We start from the raw sequence: 17,248 nt of genomic DNA on the forward strand, positions 1-17,248 counted from the left end.
GCTGCTGAGGCCTCCCCTGACAAATTCTGTGGGACACTTCAGCTTGTCAACCCCTGCATCAACATGACCAAAATATGAATGTTAAATTTAAAGTCCCCCTCCACTCAAAAATGTGTTTTGCCTATTATTCCTTTACTTGGATGTTTCCAAGCTTCATTGTGCAGAATGATTTATGTGCAGAGTTTGACACTCGAAGGCTGTTTTCACATCCATCTGCTGAAGGGGGAAGGTTTCTCTGTGCTCACCTTAAATTTGAGTTGAAGACGTGCATCATTTTGTATGCAAGTTACTAGAAATCTTGTCTCTGGTGGTTAAACTTATTTACATATCTACATATTCATACAGTATGTTCTAGATTCAATGAGGGAGAAAGAGTAGATGTAATTTAAAGTATTTTAAAATAGCTGTTTACTTTTTTGTTGAAAACCCATATGAAACAAATAATTTTTCAAGGAGAGTGTTATGTGTCTGAAAATATGGTGGCAAGGGGAGCTTTAAATTTTAAAAAGTTGTTGTTATTTGGGATTAATAAATTCCTTCCAGGACATTTGTAAGGGCCCTAAACGTGCGCACACGTGAAGGCAAGAAAACAGATGTTGACAACACAACTGATCAACTGTAAATGCATCCAGGTGTACAAGTACAGCCAGGGGCCACATCATGTCCTACAACCACTCAAAAACAACAGGCTGTTATTACTCAATGTACCATTAACTACACTTAACCACCTGTTAGCTTACATTGCCATGAATCACACAGTAAATCTCCTGAGAAAGCAGAGAAGAAAGTTATAACGAGACATACAGAGCAGTAAGAGGTAAAGTAATTGTCTTTATTTAAGCCAAGGTCTATAATCTCCCAGCGACCTCACTCAGTTTCCTTCTCTGGAAGTTGAGGTCAAGGCATCACTTCAATCAGCCCTTGGTCAGAGGGACATCTTGAGCTAATCCTTGTTGTCTTTTTGTAAAAGCAGAGTGCTTGACTCTTTTGTATAACTACTGATTACAATTTCACTGGATTTATACTGCCACAGGAAAGAGTACTACTCTATAACTTAAAGTTTAGGTCATTCTAACATATTAAAACAAGTCTACAGCTACCGGCTCTGTGAGGGTGTACTAAGGCACAGCAGTGCTTCGAGCTAACATCAGCATGCTAACATGCTCACATTGACAATGCTAACATGCTGATGTTAAACAGGTATAATGTTTACCATGTTCCCATCAGCATGTTAGCATCTAACATCTGCCAATCAGCACTAAACACAAAGGCTGATGGGAGCTGAGGCTGATGGGAATGACATTGGTTTTGCAAATATGAGTCATTAACCAAAGTATTGGACAAATTGAAGTTTTGACCTGAAGTTGGCTCTAGATGAAAAGTTAAGGTATCACTAAAGTAATGACAAATTATCCCAAAAGGACATAAATGTCTGTACCAAATTTCATGGCAATCAATCCATGTGGACCAACTGACAGAGAGACATTGCCATCCCTAGAGGCATGCTGCATACCAACTATTTTCAAGTATTTTCTGCCACGATAGTGGTATAATTGAAGCGGAGATGGTGACAGACATATAAATCAAAGACAGGTGCAGGACAAACGTTATGTTTATTTCTGTAGCAGTAATGAAATATACAGTCAAAGAAACCTACATGCACACAAGACTCAAACAGAACACGCTTAATGTCTGTGGCAAGCGGAAGGAGATGTGGTCACAGCAGGGTTGCTCCTGATACCAGCAGAATCAAAGAAACATGTCTTCAAAGTACTCATCAAACTCCTCCTCCCTAGACGGATAAAACAAACGAAAACAAACAAAATCACAGAAATGTTAGTTCCTGTCATGCACGGTGCTGACACAGACTGTTAAATGCGTTGTATGGGTGGCCCCTGACTAACTCTAGCAGTGATAGTGCTATGCTTTTTTATTTCATTTACATTTTATTCAAGCTCTAGACAATATGAAGTGATGTGGAGTACCAACATTGGTACAGAATACAAACAAATACATAGTGGTGGGCAGCAAAAAAAAAGCAATCCATAATACAGACAATTAAACAAAGGCAAACATAACTCAGAAGGGCACCTAATTTACCCACTATCGTTAGCTTAACTGAATGTAACAATGTGATACTTGTGAAAGCCGTTTCTTTATGTTCTCTAAGATGGTTCTGTTTTTACATTTAAATAAAACATGAGATTCATCTCCAACATAATTATTGTAACTTAACTTATAGAGCCTAGATAATACTGTGCTGAAGTAATTTGTAGCCGTGGGTATGAAGCACTACCATCGATTTATCGAAAGTGTTTTGTTGTGAGGTCAGAGTTTTGCTCATATAGTTCTTGTGCTTGACAGAAGCAGGTTAAAGGTTTAGTTACTTTCCTGACAATTCAGAACAGCTTTGTGCAGGGTATCTACTGTAAGTGGTCTACATACTGTGCTATATAGAGATGCGTAACCTATGTAGGCTAAGTGGTAAAGACCGTCTCTGATGGTTTTACAGCAGCTTACTGGATGTGGTTTAATATGAACATTAGCTGTTAACCTCACCTTGACTTTTCCTCCACTGCAGGGGCGGGTCCTCGCCAGTGGTCAGCTTCTGATTGGCCCCCTGGCACATCGCCAGCTTCAGAGTCTAGTAGGAGAATTTCAGAGAGTTGTCGGTCACACTTCCAAGAAGGAAAAACTAGGTCGACCAATAACCCTTGTTCATCAGTTTTAATGTCAGGGTCTTCACTGCTAGCCTCACATGGCAGGAATTCATCTGACCGGCTTTTTGAGATTTAAGTCTGGAAACAACCAATTGTCTTTTGAATCACCTTCGTCAGAGATGTATTTGACCAATCAGCTAATGTTCAGGTAGCAAGCTAAACCTTGTAAACAAATTTATTCAGAAACAAGTTTTGGTGGATAGTTTGCATTGTAAAAATTGAAAGTGCTTCCATAACCTTAAAATCCCTAACCCTCCCTGAACACATCGCTCACAAATTACATGATGTTCTAGGATTCCTACATTTAATCAAGTTCAGCCTTCAACAACTGCTTCAAATGTGCGACTGAGAAAAAGAAAGAAAGAAAATGCGAGAGTGTGTATGGAATCCACTTCATGTTGAACTCAATGACATAACCTCTGAACAGAGTAAGTTTGTTTTTGTCTACACCTCCACCCATCCACTCATCCATCCATCCAGACCCTGGAATAAGCGGAACAGGGACACAGGGGAAAAGACATACTTCATTTCACGCTGCTCACAATGAAGGGCAAAAAGACAAGGAAAAAAGCTTGAGAGGAATGGGGAGAAAGACAGATGAGAAAAAGCAGACCAGCTGTCGGTCTATCATTATTAACTACAGGGCTAATGGATGTGTTTCCAGAAAGGACTGTCAGGGTGTTTTCACTCCAGAAGTTTGGAGGAGTGTCACGGCTTAGAGGCCTGGGAGAGTAGATCATAAACTGTCCAATGTGTATGTTTTTTAAAATGGGGGAGGTACTTCTGTGTGTGTGTGTGTGCGTGTGTGTGTGTGTGTGTGTGTGTGTGTGTGTGTGTGTGTGTGTGTGAGAGAGAGAGAGAGAGAGCGTTATGAATGCTACCTTTGTCCGAGTCCTGCGACTCCCCATAGCTGCTGGAAGAGGTGGAGCGATCTGTGGAGAAACAGAGAGAGTTAGAAAATAAGATATGTTTTAACCAAAAGGGAGTCGTTACAAAATAATAATGTCAAACAAAAGAGAAAAATGGGAATTATATTATTTCCAAGAAGAAATGCATTAACAAGGCTGCTTCTACAGGCTGTTCCCATCTGATGAGATTATTGCCCTAATTAAAGAGACAGTTTATTTGTCTAGGAAAGGAGAGGAGTCTTACCTCTGTGCTTCTTGTGTTTGTTTTTGTGCTTCTTGGAGTGTGAAGATGATCTCTTCCTCTTCTTCTTCTTCTTCTGTGGTGGCTCCTGGTTCTCCTCCGATAACCTTTTAGTCGTTGTCTTTGCTTTCACCTCCTTCCTCCTACAAACAGAATCACACTTTGAACAAACTGTATTCACAATATAGAGACAACCTGAAATCCTTCAAGGCCAAAGGCACTTTCAGAGGCGCATAAATGAAATCTTGGCCAGAGCTTTAAATGGATGAAGGCTTTTATACATTTTGTTACGATGTCTGCTGGAAGGGCCTTTTAGAATCCTAACAAACTATAAAAAGCCTTGGCATCGCATATCTAATGCCTGACTTTTTGACAGACCATAACCAGCTCAAGCTATATTATCATATTCAGTTGTGTCAGGATTCCATTTGTAAAAAAAAAAAATAATAATAATAATAATAATTATGTGATAAATAACCATGACACTCAAACACGACTAGTACGAAGGTCAGGCAGGAGACATAAATAGTGGTTTGAATCCTAAACCCCTGCATGCTACGAAATAATGTGTGTTGACTGTCCATGGTGACCTGCCCTACTTCTAGCAGACCAGTGCACACTCTCCGCAATGTTTAAAAATTACTCATCATGGGCAAAACAAGCTACAATTTTAATGTAAAAATGTCTCAATGGTGAAAAGTATGTTAGCTTACTTGTGGTGGTAGTTGAGTTTGAAAGAGCATTCAGGGCATAGTCCTAGTAAGAAAAACAAGAGCAGGATTAGGTCAAAGCTGAACAAGAGAATATATTTTATTTAGTGTTTATGTTTATTTTTATAGGGACAAATACATATACATACATGTGTGTAGATAGACATTGTACTTGAGAAATCTGGCTGTTTGATAGTTTTTCCATACAGTTTTAAATTGTATTTATTAACTTATTGACTTTATTGATTTGTTTTATCTATGATGTAATTCTGGTAAATAATTTATATATATAAACTAAAGAGAAGAGGACCAAGGACAGAACCCTGTGGAACTCCTGTATAACTTCTCTGTCTGTCTTTTTATAATAACACACTAAGATTTGTAACTTTATGAAATTGAAATGCTTAGGTGTTTTGAGAAATGTATTAATTCATTCATTCCAACATTCCTATCCATTACATTTCTCCAATGAGCCTTGCTAAGTTCACGCTTCAGGGTAACCAGACCATGTTTGATTACTGTCAAAACATTTAGGAATGTCAAAACAATGAATTTCATGATGAGGAGAAACAACATGTCTGGATGTGACCTGTTGCACTTGCTTGTTAAAAGAGCCTGTCATTTCCTGCTTGACTGAGTTCAGTATGACTGGTGGGTCCTCCAATTACGGTAATTATTTCAACAGGTTTTTCTGAAGTATGACATCTGAAGGAGGATTAGACAGGAACAATCACCATGCCACAGCCACACATACATACACACACACTTTTTACAAAGAAAAAAAAATACTGAGTATTTACTGAGTTTGACCAACGCATTTCTCTTCTCGCCGTGTTCCACATAGGCAAAATTCACCTCCCAGCTTTTTAGGCCTTCCTGCTTTTCGCATCGTTTGTTTCCACACTGGAACTGACCTGGAAGAGAGCAGAGAGCACATGTACTGTATACATACAAACATAGATTTCAATGACATTTACATTCACGTGATATTTTAGCTATCTATCTCTTATCCACAGCAATTTAAGATGTACACAGGCAAAGAAATTATTATAATTATTATTATTATTATTTGTTGTTAATCAATAAGTAAGACATAAAGACCACACAAGCCACAGAACCCTGATAGTGAATGCACAAATATTCTTGTGTGTAAAGATTTATTATGTATGAAATAGAAAGAAAGAATTAAAAAACTACAGAATTTATGTAAGTAGAAGAGAATTGTATAGAAAAAAAGGCTGTTTTATTTTAGGATTAAGAAATGCAGACTATAAATCTCCAAACGCTTCAGATTCTGACAGGCAACCTCCAAACCCCACTGCTCCGTCTATCTCTACACCCCTCCTCCTTATCCCCTGCTCCTTCTCATCTCCCTTTCTTCACCTCGCCTCATCCCCTTAGGCCTCTCTCCAGCCGCTGCACAGCCTGCCTATTATCCCGCGAGGATCTTAAGGTGGCATTGATCTAGTCTCTGGGGGTTCCTCCAGATTGTAGCAGAGGGAGCGAGTGCATCAGAGTAGTCCATTCTTGGCACAGGGGCGAGAGATGCTCCTTACTTTGCGAGAGGAAAGTGATGCCTGCCCTCACCTGCCTAAGATCAAGATTCTGTAAAAGTTCAGGTGAGGTGACGCTGGCTGTCATGGATTTGGGCCACTTGGGTCATAGAGCAGGCTTTCCCTTCACATGCTGTATTAGATTAAGGATATTTGACGTCAGCTAAAAAAAGACACTTCTGGCTCCAGTCCTGGATTGTGATGAGGTTGACTGGGTTTATTTGGTAGTTCCTGACATTATATTCAATTAAATCATTATAATACATAAGCACAATGAATGTCTGTACTAAATTTCATGGCAATCCATCCGATAGTTGTTGAGCTATTGCAATCTGGACCAGAGTGGTGAACTGATCGACCGACCAACACTGCCATAAAGCCACACCACTAGCAAGGATAAATATTATATTCATTAATGAATCAACAAATTCTTTATCATAGAAAAACGGCAACATCTTCGGCTGCTCACAGTTCACTCTGTGCTTTCCTACAGCCACAACAGCCCTTGATGCTGGGGATGATTATCGCCAAGACTCATTTTGAGGGAATGGAAATCATCCTCTCCCCCCTCCTTCCAGAGATGGATGGCCGACATGATTTCAGTCATACAGATGAAAAGTCTTGCTTACCTAGCCAAGACCGGGGGAGGATGAGTAAATCACCCAGCTAATTTCTCATGGCCCTTGTTTGAGATTTAATGCATAGCTCTCTTAAGCATTCTGTACAACTGGTAGCCTTTTACTATTATTTTATTTTATTTTATTTATTCTTTCTGCACGTCTGAGTTTACCTGTTACTTGACTGTTTAGTTGATTCTTCTCATTACTTTAAGAAAAGCCTCAAAATAAAATATTTTTTAAAAAGTGAACTGAAGAAAAACAGCAGGCTTAAATTGATCATTTCAAATTAAGTGTTTTGTTTTTTCAATAAACATTCAAATGAAGTGTTTCATTTTTTCAATAAACACTCGTCACATATTAAGAAGCAGCTATATGTATGTTCACCTAGCTACATTTAAAATGTCTTAAAACTAAAAGAATTCGAAGTGAAGAGAAACTGCAAATGCCAGCATATCCCTTTAAATGCTTGATGACAGGTCCAGTCTGACACTATATGGGAGTGATTTGGGACAGGGCCATCTTTTCCACTCTGTGCCAACATGACGCCATGAGCAGTGACCGGTGCCTGGAGACCTAAGAGAGTCCTGTCTTCACCATCATCAGTGACGTCAATTACAATCGCACTGGAATTCTCTCATGACATCCTACTTTACTCTCTCCATTACGCACACACACAAAATCAATCAAATACATCAACTGTATGTAACCACACCAGCTTTCATCTGTAAAGAAAGGAGGTAAAAGCCTATGCTTTGCCTACACAAAACTGAGCACCCTTGAACAAGGTACTGAATCCCCTTGCTGCTGCAGAGAAGCAGCTCAGTGTCGAATATAAAAGAATGTGATATATTCGAAGGTTACAACATGGAGAGTGTGAATTTGTCTTACCCTCCAGCTACTCACAACCACAACCTTGGCAGAGTGGAGTCAATAGAAATTTCTTTCTAGACAACGTCTTTCTAAATAAATGTCCAAAATGAAATATAACCAAGGTCAGGAAACAATTCTTCACTTATTTCTGATAGTTTTCAGAACCCTGGTTCCACATTTTACCACTACAGCTAATAAGCACAACTTCAGTCACTGGTGCTGTGCACAGAAGGCCGATTTTTAAAATAGTACCACACAGAGCATCTCTGTTTTACAAAATAAGCTTTACACAAAAGCTCCTGTATGGGTCTCTGTTGAAAGTTTTAGAAGGAAAAAAAAAAAGGATCTCCACTTTGTTTTGTTGACAAGTAGTGGGCATCCTCACACATCACGTGATTCTCACATGCTCCATGAAAAGAGCTGGCACCAGGTTGGCTGAGTAAACCCGTTAAGAGAGGAAACTCCTGTCCTTTTACGTCAATGGTTACTAATGCCACCAGCCAGCAGCCTGAGATCAAGATGGATACACCACAGGACAGATGGCTGCGTGATTAACATTCACTGGATGAAGTCGCTGGGCAATGACCTGAGCCAGTGCTCAGACTTTTTATTCACTCTTGGGTAGATGTTAAAAGTTCACAAACAACACATCATTATGAAACTAGTTTTCATAATAATTTTAGTTTTAGCCTGTTTTTTGAGAAAATATTATAATTAACTTTCTAATTAATGATAATGAGGTATTCTGACAAAGCTATTGCTATTAGACCAAACATGTCAAGTTGACTGCAAACACTTGCTTATTACAAGAAGACTGTGGATACATTTCTGTTACATTTCTGACTTTGAAAAAACAATCTAATTTTAAAGGAATAGTTTGACATTTTAGGGAAATTCGCTTATTCACTTTCTTGCCGAAAGTTAGATAAGAATATCAATAGTATCAGTTAACTTAGCTTAGCATAAAGAGGGGAATTGGGGCAAACAGGTGGCCGGTCAGAACGTAACAAAATCCACATAAAACAAGAAATTGTAATTTTTACACTTTTTGTACAGTTTAAACTGGTGGTTCTCAAGCTTTTTCCAAAAGTGGATTTCATTTTTATCAATCATTAACAATATGGGCGATTCAAATAAACAAGATTCAGGTTAGCAAAATAGCCTAGCTAGCATCAGAGCACTTTGTTTGTTTATGTCATCACATGAATGATATTCATGCAACTTTAGGTCTGCTCAACATCCATGCCGCCGGTGGATCAATCCTGACTCCTGCACTGCAAGTAAGTAAGAGTGTGGTAGCGAGCATTTTAAAACCATTTTTTAAAGACAGGAAAGTTGCATAAGCATTTGGCATTTGACCTCCTCCTGACAGCAAGACAAAAGCTCAATTTATCCCAGATGGGAAACCCACAGAAAAATATGACTTGGAATGAAGCACCTGCACGCCTTAAGCTTTGTTTATACTTGCACGAGATACTGTGGTGTGTGCCTCCGCAGAGCTGCGAACATGCACAGAGGCATTTATGCACAACACGCTGTCCGTTGCAATATTCTCTGACACGCCAGGGGGCATACAAACAAAATATCATGTGAATAAGCAATAAGTCAACGAGTGTTACCGGAAGAATGTCATTATCCAATATAGCGATCCCTCAGACTTGTCCACACTTTCCTACAAAATGACATAATGACAACATTATGGAAAGGATCCCAACAGAGATAGACCTTTTTGTTTTTGTTTACCAGAAACAGGAGCTCAAGGGGAAGTCTCGCTCGGAAATCTCTCTCTCTAATATTGTCAGACACTTAGAATGACAATCTGAGCCTGTCAGTGGTAAAAACAAGCACTTTTAGTGGACGTACATTTGACTGGCACAATTGCCCACAACGATTATGCTGTAGCCTTTGCAGCCCATTTTGCGGCTGCCAGCTGAGGCGATCTACTGGACCAGTTCCAAAATTTTTGTACCTATTAGTCATTTTGACCCCAAAATGTGTAAAAATAGGGCCCAGGTTTTAAAATACCGGAATTACCCTTTAAGTCTTGTCTAGTTTTATCTGCAAGCAGAAGTTGAGTCTGGCCATCTGAATAGTACTACACCTGAGCCTGGACTAACAACATTTAATCCAGGTGTACAATAAACCAAGCTTTCTTGGTGATGACACAGTTTGTACAGGTTTTGCATTCAAGTGCCTGTGTTTGAATGACTTGATGATTGGAACTCTTTATCAGCTCTCAAATCAAACGTAAGTCTTATTGAGTCCATGACACTTCTTCCACCTTTAACTTGCAACACAAACACTTTTAACTTTCAGTTTGTACAAGTGTTTTCTTTACCTCTGAAGGAGGATGTTGGGTCCACCTTACAGAATTAGATCAGCATTGATTTCACTGTTGAGTTTAGGGTCCCATGCTCTAAATAGAGCTTAAAAAGTATTTCCCTGGGAATCATTAATGTACACAAGTCACAGGCGTGACAGTTGAAGTGAAGTGCCTCTGACCTGATCTAATCCCACTTCCTGTAGAGTACTGCTACAGGGGGTGAACTGTCAGAGACCAGGATTACACAGTCTTAATCTGGAACAATATATTGACTTAGTCAGCTTTCTCAGACATATTGTGTATGTTTATGAGGCTACATTGATAAGCGTGTGTGAATATGTGTCTCTGTGTGGCTCAAAGCATATCAATGAGCTGTCAATGCAGGTTTACCCTCACTGACTTGCTGATATTGTCCTGCCAGGTAAACCTATAAATATATGTCACTGTCACATGAAGGAGCAGTAGACAGAGAGGAGGTGTTGTACTAATCCTGAACAATTAATAGACAGTAATCATCAAAGCGCTGCCAAACTGCCAAAGGTAGGCTCCATCACAAGTGCAGAGGTAGAATTATGTTCTTCTTTGGGTGTAAGACAGAAAATGTTAGGTACGGGGGAACGATTTGTGTGAATCAACAGATCAATTGATAACTGAATGGCACTAATTGTCCACCAAGGTTGGTAGCCACAAGAAAACAAAAAGAAAACTCAAGTGAGAGGTCAAATATTTGAAAGGTTTTTGATGCCATTCTGACAAGCCAATAAATCAAAGTAAAGTGAAAAAACCATATTTGTATAATAGTCTTACATGTGGAGTGACTTGTGTTAGGGAGTATCCACAGCATGTCATCTACTGCTGTGTAAATTGTCTCTATCTTTGTCGCCATCTAGTGGAGAAGATTGTGAACTGTTTTGTGGGTATGTTAGCAGGAGACACCTTATTAACAGCACACTCTATTTAATATGCATACTGTCTGCTTTGAGTACCCTTCATTTTGTCACTTTTCCAGTACGAGCACGCTACATACGAAAAAACTGCTTAGAATTAGTATGTAGTATCGATTTAGGACACGCTGCTTCTCTATCCTAATCTTGTTTATCTCTAATTAAAAGATCACTATAGAATGTAAATATTATACTGCATAGTGTTTTGATAAAGCAGTGTATACAAAAATATAAAAAACATGCAGAAGTGTATAAACTCAAAATTAGGATAATGTTGGGTTATGCCATACCTTTGCCAGAGACAACTTCATTCTCAGTCCGCCATCGAAATCCAAACTGTTGGGCACAAGATTAAAAAGATCCATGTAAATTAGCACAATCATTTAGAATGAAACAGCCAGACACAAAGCATAAATTACAGTTCTTCACTTAAATTAATCTTATAAACCTTAAATTAAACTTAGATTAATTTACCTATAGTAACTCAGTACCTGTCTTTGAATAGTCATTAGCATTCAATAGCATTTGTTTCAGTGGAAGAATTCAGTGTGTCAGCCAGGTTCTGAATGCTGTCGCAGCGGCCTAACCAGCCATCAAAAATAAAGTTACAAAGATAAAAATTTAATAGGCCAAATGTAAAAGCTCTTCAGAAGATGTGAACAGCTACAATGCATATTTTCATGTGAATATTGTTTATAAATATTTCTGTCATGTTTTCTTGTGAATGGATGCTTTGCATACACATTTACACCTTACTGTAAATGTAATGTGGGGTGTATGTGTACAGTATCTCCAGTAGTTGGAATTAAGTATCCATTAACAGATGATAAGAGTCATTTGTATTTTTGCCAGTGCCTTTACATAGCTCTCATAGCACACTCACTGTCTGTGGATGCATCTGCATGTTGTTAGCACTATAGTGCTTCTAATAACTAAAGGTCAATTGGGGTGTTAAGTATTATATATGTATGCCATCTGTCTGCGATTTGTCAACTTCACAACAGTTGAGATATCAAATGGCTTTGAAAGATATTTGAGTACAGCATCATCAGACCAGACAGTGCAGCTATGGAGCCATAGGCACACTGCCCTTGGGTTTAACATATTGTCAGTTTTAAAGCCTGGCCTCACACCAGAATGGCTCAGTGGTCACTAGAGACGGACAACAGTGCCAAAACACATCATGCCCCTAACATTTATCTTAAATGGACCAGTGGTGGTGGAGATTAGTGCTTGAGTTATGAAATTTTAACCTTTACTCATGGCACCACCACTGGGACAATTAGTGTAATTTTGGAGCACAGTGCAAAAATGAATCATCTTGCCAAGTCCTGGCAATGGTGTCTGGGATGGCTGAGGTGTCTATACTCATTGTATTATTTTCTTTCTGCACATTCTGTAGGTGTGGTAAGTAACTTACGTTTCACCTTATGAGAACTTGTGTTTTCACTTCTTAATGCCAGCCTCTTAATGAAGCACAACATACGTACCTAATCATTTGGATTCTGTCATAATGTTAGTGTGTCTGAATATTCCTACAACGTTGGCTCAACCTCACAACACGGCACAGATACACAAAAAACTATGACATACTTTACGTTCTTGTCTGAAACTGGCTTCTTATTTCAGCATTTTACTGGTGTGACAACTTTGTTGAGCTACTATATTCAAAATAGCCACTAATCATCAGGCGACATGAGCCACCTGTCACCGTATGTGCTGTCACATTTTGTGACATTAAACGTCTACTGCTGCTGTATTTCTGTTTCAGCTCAGTAATAAATCAATCAATAAATCATTTCATCCATTTATCCCACCTTGTTTTCCTTGTATCTGCTGAGGTCAGCTATGCAGTACTCTTTAAACAGCTTGTCGTAATACCTCTTGGCAAGGTCTTTTTCCCTGGAACAGAATAAGTCCAGAAGTAAGGTAGATAACAGCACAAACTCATCTGAAACAAGCTGACTAACACAAGCACAGGCTACTTGTGGATTCAGAGTTCCAACATACTTATAATTCCTTTACAGCAAAACATTTTCAGAAGAGAACAGAACAATAATCGTTGACTACGGATGATCACCATGTCATGTCATCCTCATCCTCGTCCCTCCAGAGGAATCGATGATTCTCACGCAGCACATCCAGATCTGTTTTGTCTTTGGCTCTGAGGGAAAGAAAAGATTAAATGAGAAGGTTTATAATCACAGATACTCAGATAAGGAGAAAATTACCACTAGTGTAATTTGTAATTAAACATATCATTGGATGAAAATAAAGCACAACCAATGGTCTGTTATGGTTTATATATTCTCATTAGATTTAGCAGAGTGACAGCAGATGACTGATTGTCAAGCTTGACTGTGAGAAACAATACTCACACAGAGCGTTTGAAGTCGGCCATCTGTCCTCCATAATAAAGTATGTAGTCACCGACAAACTTCTTATGTCGCTCAAACTGGAGACATCTGCTTAAGGTCAGTCTCTCTTTAAATGTTAACTTTTGCACACTTTGAACTGCAAAAACCAACACGAAATGAACATACCATATGGGATTGTTATATGATTTTTTTGAATATATGTATAAGGCATAGTGTATGTTTTATTATTTCACACTGTAATGATTTAAAAGAAACACTGAGAAAGGTGAATTGAAAAAAGGATGCAGCATTCATTGAAATCAGGTGGGCTCTTCTGTTCCTGGCTTCCTCTCTGAAAAACAGAAAACAGAATGAGAATAGTTAAGACATGTATTAAAACAAATAGTCTGTTTGGAACAATAATGTGTGTCTGATATGTTTTTTCTGCACAAAATGTATAATTTCCAAATTAAAATCTGTAAAAAGGCATCTACTAAATTCCAATGCAAATGTTCATTTCTACAATTTTCCTGCTGGACACAAGATGTCTCCTACTTCACTGTAAAGTCCATTCTTAGTGCATGCGCACTGGCGGCTTCAAGTTTCTACATCACACTTGTATAAGTTGCAAATTGGACCAGGATTGGCTTCCAAACTATTTGTGATGTCACATATCATGCCCATAGGCCCAACCCTTAAAATCAGATTTTCAATGAGCAGAGAGAAACTTTCCACTTTCAGCAGATTAATGTGAAAACAGCCTTCTAGTGTCAAACCCTGCACATACATCATTCTGCACAGTGAAGCTGAAACATCCAACTGTAGGAACAAGAGGAAAAACATATTTTTGAGTGGGGGGGACTTTAATAATGTGCGACATTGTATACTTCAGGAGTGTAAATAACTGTATTATGTAGATGGCAGAGTAAAAGCCGAGCACTCAAATTATTACAGGAGTTTGGCCTGTGTGACGACAATGTCTGGGTACATTTTTAAATGATTTGTCACTGAATGAACCAAGTATAGATGAGCCTTTTATTTTTTTGTTTTGAGTATCTTGGTCTCACTAAAGTACTTTTTTTAAACTTTTTTTAAAATGGATCAAAAGTGAGAACAACGGAGTGACAGGAAACTTTTATAACCCAAAGGAATTACGGTGCCATTTGGTTTTATTAGAAGCATAAATTAATAAAAAACACATCTTCTCTGGATGGTAATGTAAGGACAATGGGGGAATTAATCTCATTGTGGCATTAATGACGAGTTTTCAAACATGAAATTTAAAACTGGACTAATTGTAATTGTGTCGTACATCATCTGCACACAAATTGCAAATAAAATTTCAGTTTGATTGAATGATTTCATTGTACTGTTGGCAACTCTTATACATTATCAGAACTGGCATTAATTGCAATGTGAACAGGTGAAATGCATGTGACTGAAAAGGAATAGCAATTATTTGGAGATGAGCTATTAAAATACATTACAGAACTGAGCAGGAAGCTCTGCCATGATTATAGATTAAACAAAATTTAAAACTAAATGACTCATATATGCCACTGCAATTGTACAGTACCTGTCCAGATCATTAGAGTGTAAACTCCGGTGAGCCACCTTGGAGTGCCGACCTTTCTGGAACGGCTTCTGTAAGATTTCCTCCTCACGTTTCCTGACAAAGGTACAAATAAACACAGAAAGCTTGTGTTAGAGGATGAGGCCGTCTATGCACATCAGGCTAAATGTAAGATACTGGAGACAAAAGTAAAAGATGGTAGAATAAGCACTTGTGTTGATTCAGAATATATTAGCATGACTTTAGATGTGAATAAATTGCTAAATATAATATTGAGCCTATGGAATTCTATAGTCTTTCTTTTATACCTTTTAAGGCCTCTCTCTGAGGAATCTCCCTGCTCATCATCATCACTGAAGTCAGAGTCATAGCCACCACCTGCATGCACCTGAGGAAACACAGGAACTCATTTGTGTTGGTGGAATCACATCCAATCGCACATGATGCACTTACAGGTACAAACATACCTTTTTTTTTAAAAGCATAGATGTGTGCATATATACACAGTCATTCAGAAACATGCACAGTACCCTTTGACAGTTTACACAGTAGTCCGAGAAGTCTCACACTATTTTCTCCACTGCACACATGGCCATACAGTGAATATGACGCTATGTATCAATGTCTACAGGAATCGGTTCAAAAATGACATTATCATCTGCTGCACATGTTTCTCTATAGAAAGGCTTACCGCTGTGAAAAAGTGCACCATAAAATCACACACCTGAAGCTAGAAAACCAAAAAGCACAAACCCTGTATTATCCACTTTTAGAAACCACAAAGCAGAACATCTGTAAGGTGAAATTTTGTGTTTTGTACTTGATGCTTTAACGTTAGCTATAACGTTAGTCCTGCCTCTGTAAAGTCAATTGAGACAGGCTTGGTAACGAGGGGGTTTAGCATTAGTCAGTGGACTAAACGTACAGCTAAAGTGTGGTACAATGGTGCTTTCTGCTTAAAACGTAACTGTAACCAATAAAGCCGCCAGGAATCAAGACAGTAACGTTAACCCTGTAGCCAACTGGCTAACTTATCTTTAGTGTTTCATGCTAACTGGCTAGTAACAAATACATGAGACGCTAAATATTCTTCCGACCTTATTTGCATTTTTTTTTTTTTTGCATTTCGACTTTAAAAGATATAGGTTACCTTCACAAGATTATCCATGAGTTTCCTGACTTTAGTCTTCAGCAACTATTGCTGACAATTGTTTACTAAATGAAAAGTACGTCGCCAGATGATGACGTGGCAGAGAAAATCGCGGTATGATGACGTTATCCAACGTCAGGAATTATTCTGGGAGAGTCTGCTGAGAAAAGATGAAAAAAGTCTTCATATCCTTCAACATACATATTAATACAGGAGTCGTCGGGGCCACTTTGTTGTTTTGGTGATAATAAAACGGAATGCTTTAGATCTCTATAGGCTACCAAATTAAGTGTCTCTGATAGCCAGTTCTTTGGTTTGCATTCATTGTGTGATTTCATTGTGCTTTCTTCATGTTTATCCCTCCCACGCCTATAATAATTTATTTCATCATGCCTATATGGATTGCCTGATGCATCCATTCATCCATCAACCCATTTTTTCTATATTTATTGGTGGGCAAGCCAACATCACTAAACATGGTCCAATGAATAATCTATTTAAAAAAGAGAGAATAGTCTACAGAGTACAACATCAGAGACTGACTTTTATTTTGGAACAAAAGGTCCAATTAGACGGATTATTGGCAATTCAGGGATCACAACGTCCATTTCCTCCAGGGGACAATATATAGAGAGGATGCATATGCGTTTGAACTGTAGATGGAAAATAATGTTGTTAATGTTTCTGTATAATTGAGTCCTTGAGTTATTAGGGGTGGCAGGGGTGAACGTTCGCCACAGTCCGAGAACAGAAGTCCAGTGTTTCATGGCTTTTCCACGACCCACTGAACTCAACAAAGGACTCAATATAGGATTGAAGAAAAAGAGGAAGTGAGAGACAAATGCTATAAAAGTATCATGTAAGGTTATTCCATGACATACAGTATTATCATAAATTCATTATCTGGGCGTTAAGACAAGGAGAAAAATATTTGGTAGAAGTAAAAATATTACTTTAATTTTTTGTAGGCTATTCGTTTTTAGGTTGCTTGCCTTATGAAAATCTTCTGGAGGTCCTACTTTCCCAACAATTTCTTACGCCACAATATCACTGAATGAATGTTTCATGTTTTCATGTTGTTTTCATTTTTAACCCTACGGTATAAACTCATCTTCTTTTCACAGTCAATGTCATTATTATGCGAAAGCAGGGAGGAAAGGCCTCTGAATGAGTGAGGCAGGTGCATTTGCACAGAGCCTCATGAATAGCCGCTTCCCATTAACCATGCACAGCTCTGAAGCGCGCATAAATAATGGCTGGCACTGCTGATAAAAAAGCG

The 17,248-nt window shown here is 38.5% G+C and overlaps 1 protein-coding gene across 1 annotated transcript; it reads right to left on the reverse strand.

Annotated features, from left to right (window-relative positions):
• Positions 1 to 1,594: 1,594 nt before the first annotated feature.
• Positions 1,595 to 16,119, reverse strand: fra10ac1 (FRA10A associated CGG repeat 1). Its single transcript, XM_044178857.1, has 14 exons — positions 15,970 to 16,119; positions 15,128 to 15,207; positions 14,823 to 14,915; positions 13,553 to 13,598; positions 13,268 to 13,344; positions 12,970 to 13,053; positions 12,707 to 12,791; positions 11,180 to 11,225; positions 5,380 to 5,493; positions 4,583 to 4,625; positions 3,873 to 4,012; positions 3,602 to 3,652; positions 2,560 to 2,644; positions 1,595 to 1,792 (listed from the first exon to the last, which is right to left on the reverse strand). The coding sequence occupies exons 1-14, from the start codon at positions 15,985 to 15,987 to the stop codon at positions 1,750 to 1,752; spliced, it is 1,005 nt and encodes a 334-aa protein (XP_044034792.1). The 5' UTR covers positions 15,988 to 16,119; the 3' UTR covers positions 1,595 to 1,749.
• Positions 16,120 to 17,248: the final 1,129 nt, after the last annotated feature.

This window comes from Siniperca chuatsi, linkage group LG20, assembly GCF_020085105.1.
Source record: "Siniperca chuatsi isolate FFG_IHB_CAS linkage group LG20, ASM2008510v1, whole genome shotgun sequence".
NCBI classification, from domain to species: Eukaryota; Metazoa; Chordata; class Actinopteri; order Centrarchiformes; family Sinipercidae; genus Siniperca; species Siniperca chuatsi.

Excerpts from the sequence above, each read along its gene's own strand:
- fra10ac1 (XM_044178857.1), bottom strand. Across the intron at positions 13,345-13,552 it reads ACCTGATTTCAATGAATGCT|TTTGAGCGACATAAGAAGTT; the intron begins GCATCCTTTTTT and ends AGATGTCTCCAG. Across the intron at positions 2,645-3,601 it reads GTCGCAGGACTCGGACAAAG|ACTCTGAAGCTGGCGATGTG; the intron begins GTAGCATTCATA and ends TTCTCCTACTAG.